Source organism: Cavia porcellus, unplaced genomic scaffold, assembly GCF_034190915.1.
Source record: "Cavia porcellus strain 051 isolate PalLab524CR breed Dunkin Hartley unplaced genomic scaffold, mCavPor4.1 scaffold_8, whole genome shotgun sequence".
NCBI classification, from domain to species: Eukaryota; Metazoa; Chordata; class Mammalia; order Rodentia; family Caviidae; genus Cavia; species Cavia porcellus.
The window spans coordinates 62803434-62816686 of NW_026947491.1; the positions used below are offsets into that span (position 1 = coordinate 62803434).

The 13253-nt window shown below is 42.0% G+C and overlaps 1 protein-coding gene across 1 annotated transcript in view; it reads left to right on the forward strand.

Moving 5' to 3' along the window:
• The window catches only part of Myrfl (myelin regulatory factor like), a 116351-nt gene that overhangs the window by 57069 nt on the left and 46029 nt on the right, over positions 1-13253 (forward strand). Inside the window, exons 11-13 of the mRNA XM_063255582.1 lie at positions 809-919; positions 3012-3102; positions 9389-9589. Of these exons, the coding sequence (XP_063111652.1) occupies positions 809-919; positions 3012-3102; positions 9389-9589 (403 nt within the window). The remainder of the gene's footprint in view (positions 1-808; positions 920-3011; positions 3103-9388; positions 9590-13253) is intronic.

Genomic DNA, 13253 nt, shown 5'->3' on the forward strand with positions numbered 1-13253 from the left:
AAATTAATTGCAAAGTTCCACTCCATGCCATGCACACAATTCAGTTTTTCTCATTTTTAAGGCTACATTGATAGATGGCTGACAGGCTTAAGATAGAAAGTGTGCACTACTAGTAGTGTGCTCCATAGTGTGGCAGTCCAAAGTCAGGTCCTCTTTTCTTGGACTTGAAGCATGATTCGTGCATTGTCTCATTTGGCTGGGGTACAGTTGAGACATCTCAGTGTCTCGACCCTCATTAACTCCCATGTGAGCTGGAAGAGAATGGCCCAACACTGGACAGACCAGCTTATACAGACCAGGCACTCAAACAAACAGCACTCAGCTTGCTTAGAATGCATGGTTTTCCTTTGTGTGGTATTCTTTTGAAGGAAGTTGCCCACTATTACCAGGCTAAGAGAGGACAAACACAGGAAGGAAAGCCACAGCATTCGTGAGGATCCCAGAGATGCTGCTTGTGCAGAAGCATGTTCTGCATTAATGACACTGGTGCAGTACAAGGCACCTTTCTTTCCACAGTGGAGGTCACAGAGCCCGTATAGTGTGTGTGGACCATATGGCACCAGGAAGCAGAAACTCCAGGCAGAGCGCCTGCTGAGTGAGCCCTTCCCAGTCTCAACTCATTCCGTGACCTTTCCTGGTGGCCGCTCCTGCCTGGGCTGTGGATCAGTGACTAGGAATCAGTGCAAACTCCACTACATTGTGATGGGCACTGACAGCTAAACACCTTGAGAGCCTGAGAGTGGGTTAGATATGATCAAAGGCTCTGTGTTCTCGTATAATCTCTTGGTATTTCTGCTCTGTGTTCTAGAATTGACCTCCTCGCTGATCAAGTCACCAAAGTAACGCTGGGACGGTTACACTTCAGTGAAACCACTGCAAACAACATGAGAAAGAAGGGGAAACCAAATCCTGACCAGAGGTACCAGTATCAGTGTGCACACCAGGAGGGTCAGGCCACCATCTGGCATGAAGTGGCCTCTGGGGACCCCCTGGTCCTCATGTATTCATGCTTTATTACTGTTTGAGGCTGAAGATTGGCCACAGTCCTCAAACTTGTGTGCTGATCCTCAAACACTGCTGTAACCTTCTGATTAAACAGAAAATCCTTTACCTTCATGATTTAGACCTGTGGTTCTCAAAGCATGGTTCCCAGGACCAATGGGGATGGCAATACTTAAATATTTGTTAGAAATGCAGGTTCTCCAGCCTCACCAAGACCCTCTTGACTAAAAAATCTCCACTTGATCTTAGCCAAAAGGCTGAGAAATGATGATGAATAAAAAACTCAACAAGTGAAACTTAGCAATTTGTATCTTAACAAATGCTCCAGATAATTCTGTTTCGGGCTCAAGTTGCAGAACCATTGATTTTAAGCCACAGGTTTTGGTGTTGGGCAGAACTGAGTTTGAACTTTCAGTGCTTCTGTTTGCTTAGGTGAGTGACCTTAGGCATATACTTTAATGTGGCTGAGACTTATTTTCCTATCCTCTAAAACAGGGGCAATAGGGGGCTGGGGATTTAGCTCAGCGGCATAAGCGCCTGCCTTGCAAGCAGGCAGTCCTGAGTTTGATCCCTGGTACCGATAAAAATGAAAAAGACAAAAAAAAAGGGGGGGGGGGCAATAGCAGTATCTTATTCCAATAAAGTTGTTTTGGGGACATAAGTGAAATAATGTAGGCAAACTGCTTCGCCCAGCACTGAACACAGTTTGAGTTTTCAATGGTAGTTAATCACAATAATGGTAACAATTATTGCTGTTACTGATTTATTTTAGACACAGCAAAAGTCCTACAGACTCTATAGGAACAGGAGTTCCCATAGACTATAACAGGGAAGTTGGTAAAGTTTTTTACACAGGTTTTAAATAAAAACTTTCCTGATACAGATTTTTTAAAAGTTTTTTTAGTTGTTTTTTATTTATTTATTTTTTTTTATTTTGAAGGTAGTAAAATACAACAGAACAAGATAGAATAAAGCCAACTGAGATAGTGTAGTGAAATTGGCACAGAATTTCACAGCAGGTTACTGGGATAACAGTAACAGGTAACACAGTGTATCTCATTATTTTCACAATAGTTGTACTTTCAATCACGTATATCAAAATAAAGTGAAATACAGAACATTATAGAACTTATCAAAACAGAATATTGAACAGAGCAGTACCATTAATCAGAATAAAGCAAAAGAGTAATAAAAATATTTGCCTTCGAAGAGATGGTAGAAGGAAATCCCCCCTATTTGCTATGGTCAAACTCCCAAGAGATGCTCAGATCTCTGGTTCCCATTTGCTAACGGGGGGCAAGAGAAGGGGGATAGGGAAGCGTGATGATTGACTCTCAGCCTGTGCACCAGTAGGCTCACTGTTGCTTAGCAGGGAGGCAGGCTAGTTGCTTGGTTTCCCAGCGTCCTACGTTCCAACATGGTGTGGATCTCAGGAGATGCTAGTGGTCCTCCCCCTGGAAGGGCCACAGCCTCTTTTTTTTTTTTAAGTTTTAAAAAACAGTCTAATCCCAAGCTTGGCTCATCAACTGTCCCTGTGAAGAAACAATTCAAATAACAGTGATGAAAATGCCTTGAGAAAAATTGGAGGGAGGCTCAGATCTTTAAGGTCCAAGACATATGGCTTGGGTGTCTCTAGACACAGGACTTCTGGTGGGTTCCTGTTGTGTTTGTGAGCAGTGCTATGCTGAGGCCCAAGCATGCAATGGGTGAGGCCTGGTCAAGTCGTACAAGTGGGCTTAGCCCAGCCCCCAGTGGGACCTCTCTCCAGGGAAAGCTGCTTTCCTGCTGCTTTGGCGCCTGCCAGTAGCACACAAATACCTCCACCCCAGTACACATGGACGGTAGCAAGTACATCAGTAGCTCTTGTGTCATTGGAATGCAACAAAGAGCAGAAGGGAAACGCAAACTTGTCTAGGAAGGTTTACTATTGACTAGTGGGGGTGTTTGATCACACCAATGATGCCTCTGCTCTCCGATGTGCTGATATTGGTCTGCTGGTTCTGAATTAGGTACTTCAAATTGGTGGTTGGACTATATGCTGCTCACCAAGACCAGTTTTATATGCTGTCTGCCCATGTCTCTGAAAGGATCATTGTACGGGTAAGCTTTGTTCTTTGCTTTTTCAGAATTCCACTTGATTTTCTCTGCTGGAGGAAGAATTTGAGTTCTCAATGACGTACTTAAGTATTTTTTTTATTTGACGGTGGTAATAATGATGATGGTGATGATGGTGATGATAAGCAGAAACATTTATTTTAGTGTTCACACAGTGGTTTTCAACCGATGTCAATTTTGTCCCTCAAGAATCTTATGGTAATGTCTGGAGTATTTTTGGTTGTTGCAACTGGCATCTAGTGGGTGGAGACTAGGGAGTGATATTGCCCAACACTGAACAATGTACTGGGCAACTCCACACAAAGAATTATTCCTCCCAAATGTTCATGGTGCTAGGGTGGGAAATCATAATTTTTACAGTATTTGAGGGCTGAGCTAGACAATCTGTACATGAGATCACTTTACACTGTTACACATTTACATTATATTGGTTACCCCCACAGGAGTAAAGAACTGACTCCCCAAACCTACAGAGTAGGGAAAGTTCTATGAAGGCTTTCTGTGCCCTAGTGGGCCCTGGGCATCTGGGCCACAGTCTGGCACACGGGAACGGCTCAGCACATTGTGCTGAGTGGTCACAGCTGTGGATGAGAGACTTGGCAGCCACAAGAAAATAAAGCTGTTGGCAGCTGCAGCTGCAGCTGTGTGAGGCCAGGCTGGCCACTGCTGAGAATGCCAGAGGCATTAAGTAACAGGTAACCACAGGCCTAGCACCCAGCAGGGGCCGTGCTGTTGTAGGTCTTTGAAATGATGACGGAGGATGTGCAAATTCCAGTAGGGAAAAGCATTCACTGAGGGCATGCCCACGGGTGTGACTGTTAACTGCAGGCCCTGGGGAAAAGGCCCTGCAGTCTTGGGAAGTGGTGTCTGTCCTCACCAGCCTCAAACTGTCCTGAAACAAAGGGCTCTCTGTAATTTTTTTAGTCAATTAAAAATAATACGCTGCCTAGTGGTGGAAATCCTTCAGTTCTTAAAACTTTATAGGCAGTGACGTATGGGAGAATTGAGGTGAGGTGAACTACGTATGTTCAGATATCTGCATGTGAGGGCTGGCCACACACACCCTTGGACCTGATATAAACTTGGGTAACTAAGGCTCCTCTAAGGCCATACGGGAAAGCCCTCTCTTTTGGCCATAAGCCAACACAGAGACGCCTGTCCCTGCCTCACTGAGTCGGGCTGTCTTTGACATCTTGCCTGCTGTAATCTGGGAATGATTTGCTGTCAAGTGTGGAAGGCTAGGTTGCTGGTTGTTTCCAATTTGTCTTCAGAAAGAATAAATACAGACAATGCCTTTCTTTTCCAAGCTATCTCATGACAGTGCTGTCCTGAACTGTGTGACTTGTGCTGGATCCAGGCAGTCTGCTAGTCACCTGCTACTTTGAGTAATTCACTGACAGGACTTCTCCATTCTTGCAGGCAAAGCTCTGCTGGGGCTGCTGTACAAGTTCAGAACAGCAACAGAAGGGAGGCAGCTCTGCTCTGTGGAGCTCTTTTTAGCAAAAAGCTGTCTGCTGGTTGGCACCTCCTTATATTCAAAGAGCAAAGATAATTCACTCTGAGAAGTCAAAAGTTTCTGTAATTCATGTTCAGAATGAATATAAAAATATTAAATTGCTATTTACTAATAAAATGCCATTTACTAATAAAAAGTCATAAAAGTAGATTTTGTTTATATATTTACTTTGTCTTTTTGAGACACATTTTAGGCTGGCCTTGAACTCACTTTGTAGCCCAGAATGGTCTTGAACTTGTGATGATCCTCCCGTCTCAGTCTTTTGAATGCTGGAAGTGTGCTACCATCCTGGCTACATTTTTATTTTTAAAGTGATTGTATCCCAAGTTTCATAGCTTCCACCTAAGTCTCTTCTTTGGTTAAAGAGAATACCTTGTTCTGTAAGTGTGCTGAGTGATACAAAAGTTATCCCCAAAATAATGAGAAGAAAATGTAATGCTAATGCAAACCCTTTGCAACTGCCAGCTGAAATTACATCATTATTAATATTATCATTCTAACCTCCAAACACAGAAGTAAAAATGAATGCAAACTTTTTAGCTTATTTAATTAACATTTAAACTGCCCAAGAATGTAAGAAATGGCATTTTTGTTTGATTTGGAGAGTCTTAGAAATGTGCATAGTCTCAAGGGGGATGTTTGGGCACAGTGCATCCAGTGATGGCAGCCTCTTAGAGCTTTCAGTGGTATAAGCAGCCCTCTGTAGCACGCGTGCCACAGGTTGGCCACCGCTGGTATATACAGTGGGTTGGGCAGAGGGTCGATCATCCTGCATCCTACACAATAGCTGAATGTAGCCTCTTGGGCTGTAGCCTGATTCTGTTAATCTGAGCAGCATAGTGAAGGACAGAAAGACAAATTTAATAATTAAAGACATTACGAGACCTGATACAGTAAGGGAAAAGCTATAAACTGCCTTTAGTAAAGCCAAATTCACTTGCAGACTAAGAACCATTCCTCCCAGCCTTAGAGATAAGTGTTGTATTATGTGGCGAGGCCACTGTATGAGGACTACGCACTGATGAGGCTCAGGCTTCCAGGAGGGATCCAGGACACCGAGGTTCTCCTTGGAGAGAGAATGGTGGGCAAGACCCAGTAAGTGAATTGTTCATATGGGGTTTCAATTGAAGCAGCTTTGGAAATACATTATGTTCCTGTGGTGTAAATTGGGCAATTTAATGGAAATTAAGGTTTACTGCAAAGAATAGATTTATTTCCCAGGTCTTTGTTTTTGGGAGTGTTCCCCAGTGGAGTTCTTCAGACTCCCCTTGGTAATAACTAGGTTTTACTTTGGCTCCACTTTCCTTCCGAAACACTTAATTAAACCTGGTTTGAGTGCTGTTGCAAGCAGGAGGGATGATTACTTTTGTCTGCCTTTCAAAGACATTCTAGGATTTTCTCATTTTGAAAAACTATTAAGTGATTCCAGTTTCATTCCGAGAAGAACAGAAATGGCCACATCCTCCGATCTCTCCTTTCCCTCTCTGCAGCCACACTGAATGTGGGAGACCAACATTTAGGAGGAAGGAAGAGACGAGACACAGTGTAGTCACATGCATGGAAAGGGATGGGGACAGAGCAGCGCAGCCTCTGTACCCACTCATCTTCACTGACTCTTGCCTATTTCTGACCACTGTTCTACTTTCTGTGTCTTTCGTCTGTCTGTCTGTCTTCACACACACAAACCCCTTTCCTGGAGATCAGATGAATGTTTGCCGAGTATATGCTTCGCTTGTACTTCGAATTCAACAGAGCTTTCCTTTGAATTCCACAAATACGGGCACTGTGGCCCACCTCCAGAGTTTCTGACTTAATAGGTCAGGGATGCCTGAATATATGTACTTCTGAAAAGCTACCACAAAATGCTGGTGTGCTGACTATAGACAACCCCTTGGGTGGCACTGATAGACAGTTTTTCTAGACCCATTTTTGGTAACTCTTTCAAAAGCTGTAAAACTTGATTTCCTAATTGCTACCTCAGATCAAGCTCTTCTTGTTACCTTGTTGGCTGCTTCTTTAGAATTCCAAACAATGGTAAAGCAAAAACAACATGCAAGCAAAACAAAATACAAAAATATTCCAGCTTTTCATTCTCTATTTAGAACAGGCCTGAAATCACTGGTGATACTGATTCCTATTCCAAATACCTGCAGGGGGCACCCTTTACATTGGTTTCTTTATGAACAGAGTGCCAGGGGGATTGTGGGATGCTGCAGGTGATTGCTGAGAACAGATTAAGCGATTACTGGTTAAACACTGATTGCTGTGCTCAGTAGAGCACATTGAGGGATAAATTTATGCCTATTTATCCTGATTTTTGCAAACTGTTCATGTGCACATAATTTCAGTTAATCCCACAATAACCCTCTGGAATGGGTAAAGAAGAAGACATGATTATCTTTATTCTACAGATGAAGATACTGGTGCAGAAAAATTAATCACTGTATCAAGATCACATGACCAGTTGGTATCATAACATAACACTAGAGTGTTCAGGTCTTCCCTAAATATATTAGGCTGTGAAACAAATAATGTAAAATATTTTAGAAGCTTTATTGGATTCATTTGGTGCTTGGTACCTGCCAACCACTATTAGACTACATAGGAACAGAAACTCAGAATTCTGGAAAAAGATCATGCATTGCAGTTAGCTTTCATCATGAAGACTGCAGAGTACAGAAAGGGGAAATACACTTATAGATCTTATAGTCATATTTTCATTCCTGACAAAGGACTCACTCTCTAGGGCTATATATATATAACAGAACACTATAGGTCAGGGGCTGTTTTCCAAAATGATTTGAACATATTTTAGAGATTTGAGATTTCACTTGATGAAGGCCAAGTGGAATAGTGTAATTGTAACCAAAAAAATCAATTCTACTTAAATCTGCTGTTCCAGTATTGAGTTACCAGTATGATAATAATTATCCCAAAGCTCATTAACATCATCAACAGCAAAAAATCTATCACTGTCCTATTTTGTTTCTATGGAGCGGCTCATTATGTCCAGCATAGAGAAAATACATTAACGTTTTCCTCAGCATACCTGTGGATGTAGTTGATTGCTCACTATGAAAGGGTTTGAGACAAAGCCAATTTGGCATTCACATTCAAGGGACTCCAGGGATCTTGCAGAAAATCTCTTTATTCAAGAAAATTTACGTAAGATAACATTGCTTTATATTCTTTCAATGCTTTTATCTATCAAATATCCATGTTTGAGTATTCTAAGAAAACTCACAGTTCAAACAGGGGGAGCTAAAAATAGGAAGTCAAAGACACCTCAAAGTTCTTTAGCTGAACCCAAACTAAGAACTATGCTTTGTGTTTCCTTGTAGTTATTTTTTTAGTGGGTCACACATATAGCAAAACATTCAAATAATACCAAGAGAGTATATGGCATATGAATTTCCCTCCTGCCCCAGCTTCTAGGCGTCCAGTCTCTCATCCATGAGGAAACCTTTGCTTCCTGAGCGGTCTTCAGAGATAAGCTCGAGTGTTCAGGTGCTGTGCTGGCAAAGGCTCAGAGACTACTTGCAAGATAAAAATTGAAATCACTGTTAGTGCTGACTTGCTAGAGGGTTAGGATCTCAATCGTTTTGATTTATAACCAACTATCTCAAACACATAAAAATCACATTGATAGAACACCATTTCAAAAGCAAGTTCATTTTCTTGTAAGAATTTTGAGGGATTTAGAATTCTCTACTTAAAGATATTTGGAAATAGTTTCAGCAGCCACAGAGAAGCAGGGAAAAGGGAAGGCAGTGCAGTGGAAAATATTTTGGTCAAGAATTTTATTTCAGAGTCACTGGGCATAGTGGTTTGTAATCCCAGCACTTGGGAGACTAAAGAAGGAGGATCACTGTGAGTTCAAGGCCAGCCTGGGCTACAAAGTGAGTTCAAGTCCAGCCTGAACTGGGTAGCAAACTCCTGTCTCAAAAGACTGAAAAAAAAAAAAAAAAAGTAAAATGTTCAGAACTTGATTAGTCCCAAAGTCTGCTGGGTATACTTTTTGGCAACATCATAAAACAGGTAAAGTTAGTCCTTATTTAATAATCAGAAGTAGTATATGGAGTTGGCTCCAGAATTTATTAGCTACATGTTCTTGGGCAATTTATCCTTTCAGAGTGTCAGTATCGGTAAAATGAGGATAATAGCACCTATACCATAGAATTGTAGTGTGGCTTAGCACACAAAGTCTTGTTATTATGCTTGCTTCAGTATCATCTGTGTTTCAGGGATAGTTCAAGTATTGTAAATATACCTGTATTATTATTTGTTTGTCAATTGTGTATGAAATCACAAAGATGAGTACTTTGAAACTATAAAGGACGAATGAAATGTAAGGTATTTTTATTTATCTGAGCTTTACTAGAAGCATATGATATTCTTATTTTAATTTATTATTATTATTATCCCTAAAAAGAGAGTCATCTGAAGTTTTCTTCTGCTTCTTCATCATCCACTTGGGATAACTGATCACATTCTCAGTTCCAGAAAAATACAACAGAGACTGAATGTTCCGAGCCACAGCATACAGATCTCCTGCCGTGGGGCACAGGGTGGTCAGGGAACATCTTCCTTGAACTCCTGGGGGCTCAGTTATTCAGATTATGTTGAATTCTACCCAGTGCAGGAATCTCATGCAAAAGATTTAAGTAACATTCTGCTTTCCTTTGCACGGAAGACTGATGATTGTCTATTCTTGCTACCGTAACTTTAATGTAATATGTTTATGTACTTTTCCAGGCTTCTAACCCTGGGCAGTTTGAAAATGACAATGATGTATTGTGGCAGCGAGGACAAGTCCCAGAGTCTGTTGTCTGTCATGGTCGAATAGGAATAAACACAGATACACCAGATGAAGCCCTGGTTGTCTGTGGCAACATGAAAGTGATGGGGACAATCATGCATCCTTCTGACAGCCGAGCAAAGCAGAATATCCAGGAGGTGAGTTCAAGGGGTAGGCTGCGGATCATGGGATTGACCCAGTCAGAACTGAAAAGCAGAAGCATCTCAACTGCTTCTCAGAGAAAGATGATTCATGGGGAAGGTGATCTGTATAACTGGTACCAGGGACCTGGGAGGAAGAGGTTGAGAGGTCCTGGGGTTCCAGGTGGAGACCTTGCCTGCTTTGTGGAGACAGTCATCTGGCAGAAATCAGAATCAGGGTTAAACATCAGCAAATCATTTCCTTGCTTGGAGCCTTCCCTGGCCATGTGGCCCTGGATAAAATGCTGAATATGAAAGCTGGACATAGTACTACACACCTGAGGCGGGAGGACTGCATGTTTTGAGCTCACCTCAAGCAATTTAACAACTTATGAGATCCTGTTTCAGAATTTTAAAAAGGGGGGCTGAGGTGGGAAAATAGCTTAGGGTGAAGATCCTGGGTTCAGTCCTCAATATCAGAAAAAAAAAAATGCTGGACCTCATAGAACTGTAGTCTTCTAAGATGGGAATGTGGCTGTTTCCTGACCCTCCTGAGTCTACTCTGAATGTCTCACACAGTTGGGATGAAGCACACTCATCTTGGAAAGTACACTTGCTATGTGGACCAGAATGATTAGGATGACGATTCTAACCCCTGGGCTAGGACTCTCCTGGGTCCAGCTCCCTCATTACTGAAATTGTTTCCTGCTCATTGACCCCACCACCTTTTCGTTTTCTCACTCACTCTGCTTCTTTCAGAAGGATTTCTGAGGCTGTGCAGAATTGTGTTTTAAACTGCTCTCTCTGCTTTCCTTTACTTTTTTAGCTAATAGCAAACCTAATCTGTTAATCGTTGGCCCTTCTTCCCGAATGCATTCCTTTCCCACTGCAAATCTGCATTGGTTATTCTAAACCAGCCAAGGAATGTCCTTCTTTGCTGAGAGAATTCCAAAGAATGGTTGTAATTGTAGACTTTTATGCTAGGAAAGCTGTGGTTCACGTTAGAAGAGCTGGGACCTGCTGGCCAGATGGGAACACAAGACTAGAAAGTTCTCACATACATTTCCAGATTCAGTCCTAGATATTGAGCCTTTGGATTTTAGAGAGAGATAAGCTGTCTGCATTTCAGATCACACCTACTCAAGTGTAGCCTTGCGATTGACTGTACTGTTCCCTACCAAGTCTCACTGAAGTGTAAATGGAATACAACAAGCAGGTAACTTCCTCTGTAACTCACTGCTACCACGAAGCTTGCACATTTGTTCCTTTTGTCAGAAGTCTTCAAGTTTCCTCCTTGATTGAAAGAAAATATATTAATTTAAAATAATAAGATTTTCTGGAACTCTCATATCCCTTTAAAAAAATCTCCATGTAAATAAGAAGCAATGCCAGTCTGGATTCTATAGTGAAATTCTTCTCCTCCCTTTGTGCTCGTAGAAACCGGATGGAATGAAGAGAATTCCAGTCTCTGGTTAGAAGGTTAGAGGTTTATCTTGATTTTGCCAGCCCATGACTCCTTCACCAGGAGGCGATCTATTCTCTTTTGTCTGTGAACAGGAGATGGTCGTAATTATTTTACCCATGTCAAGAGATTTTTCTAAATTCATATATGTGGGGCGTTTATTAATTATACAAGGCAAAGCAATAGTTATTTTTCACTTATACAAAATAAAACTTATATTCATTATATTAATAATTTTATGTTTGTTCTATATACATTTATGAAATATATTTGCCTAGAAAATTGGTCTGTCCCCATTACCATCTATTTCAAAGATGAAAGCAATGAAATAATACTGATAATAGTGCTGACAGATGTGTGAATTTCATCTTCATTTCTCCCTGACTCAGTTTACAGTGTTGACCAGGTTGCTCTTCCCCTCATGAGCTCAAGTGACCCTCCCATCTCAGCCTCTGGGTAGCCGGGATGATAGATGTGTGCCACCATGACCAGCCTTAGTTTTTTGAATTTTTAATTAAAGAGAGAGCCAGTCTCCTAAATACTCTGGAAAACTGGCTGTTGTAACAAAATGTCATGAACTGGGTCCGATGATTTATAAACCATAGAAATTTCTTTCCCTTCATTCCGGAAGCTGGGAGGTTTAAGAGCAAGGTGCTAGAAGGTTCCATACCTGGCAATGGTCTTGTTCTGTGCTGCCCAAGTGCTCCTTGAACACGGGATTGTCACAGGTTGAAGGGATGCGAAGGCCAAAAGGGCTTACCCTAGTTCTCGTCAGTCTTTTATAAGCTCTTGTTCCATTCCTGAGGCCAGAGACCTCATGATTTGATCATTTTCTCCAAAAGCCCCACATCTTAATACCACCACAATGGGGATCAAGTTTCAAGGTGAATTTTGAAGAGAACACGAACATTTAAATCATAGTGACCTGTGGTTGATTTGCATGCACAGAACTGGAGGTGTTTCCCCATTGTCTAAGGATGCATGCCAACCAGAGCCGGCTTCTAGACCAGCTCATCTTGTTCCTCAATTCCATCATCAGGGAGAATGAACACAGATTGCTGTCTTTCCCCGACTGTGTGTCTCCTCATTCAGGGCCACAAAGGTTGCTTGGTGCATTAAGCGCATGATTATCTATGTGGAGATGTTTGGTACTTATTCATACGCACATCCTGGACAGAGAAAAGATGATGCAGGTGTGACTGGGACTTGTGCAGCTGGAACACTAGCAGGTTATGGATGAAGTTAGTGGTGAAAAGTAGCTTAACTTGGCATTGTGTCTACTGATGTGAGTAGAGGCTGGAGAGGGGAACACAGCTCTGACAGTGTGACATGAAAACTCAGCTGAATTCGGAGGAAAGGATCTGCCCCGAACCAACGGCAGTGGGGAAGTGAAAAATATTAATGCCAATGCAAAACAAAAAATCAAAACGAAAAACCATGAGGAAGTTAAAAGTTGAAAGTGTCAAATTCTGTGGAACAATCTGAAAAAAGACAGCAAGCTATTAAAAATAAAACCCAGAAAAAGCAATCAGTTTAGATGAAAGACTCAAAGGTTTTCTCTCCCAGTCACACCGGCCAGCGTGCCAGATGAAGACAAAAGTGGTCGTGGGAAAGACTGAAGAGAGCTAAAATGCAAAGTCATCTTCAGGGCCACGGAACAAAGCCAAAGTTACTCAGCTGTGTGAGCAGACGTCGCTTAAGCTGTGACTGATGTCAGGCCGAGGGTCAGGCTGATGTCAGGCTGTGGGCATAACCAGACCACAGGTAGTAAGATTGCCTTTGCTGAACACACCAGAGTCCTATGGGCTGCAAGGCTTTCTCTCTGGTACAATTCTTGAGATAATAACAGAAACCTTGGTGTGAGACAGCATGATCATGCTGACCAATGCATTCATGACCAAAACTTTCCAAATCTGCTGTAAGATCAACTCAGACCTCCAAATTCAGATTCTAGCTTCTTACTCAACATGTGTTGTTACATTCTGTGCTGGCCTGTGTGGGGAGCCTGAGAGGAGTCCAGGAAAGCACAGTCTTGTCTTAGTCTTGTTTTCTTAGGCCAACTCTGCCCACAGAGAACTTGTAACGTGGCCTGTATCTCTCTGGCTTTGGGATCAATCAGGCTTTGAGAAGTCCATGAGTCAGCATTAAAAATGAGAAGAGCATTCTTTTTGAGGAACACTGAAACAGGAGGTGTTTAGAGCTTCAGGTTGATTCTCAAAA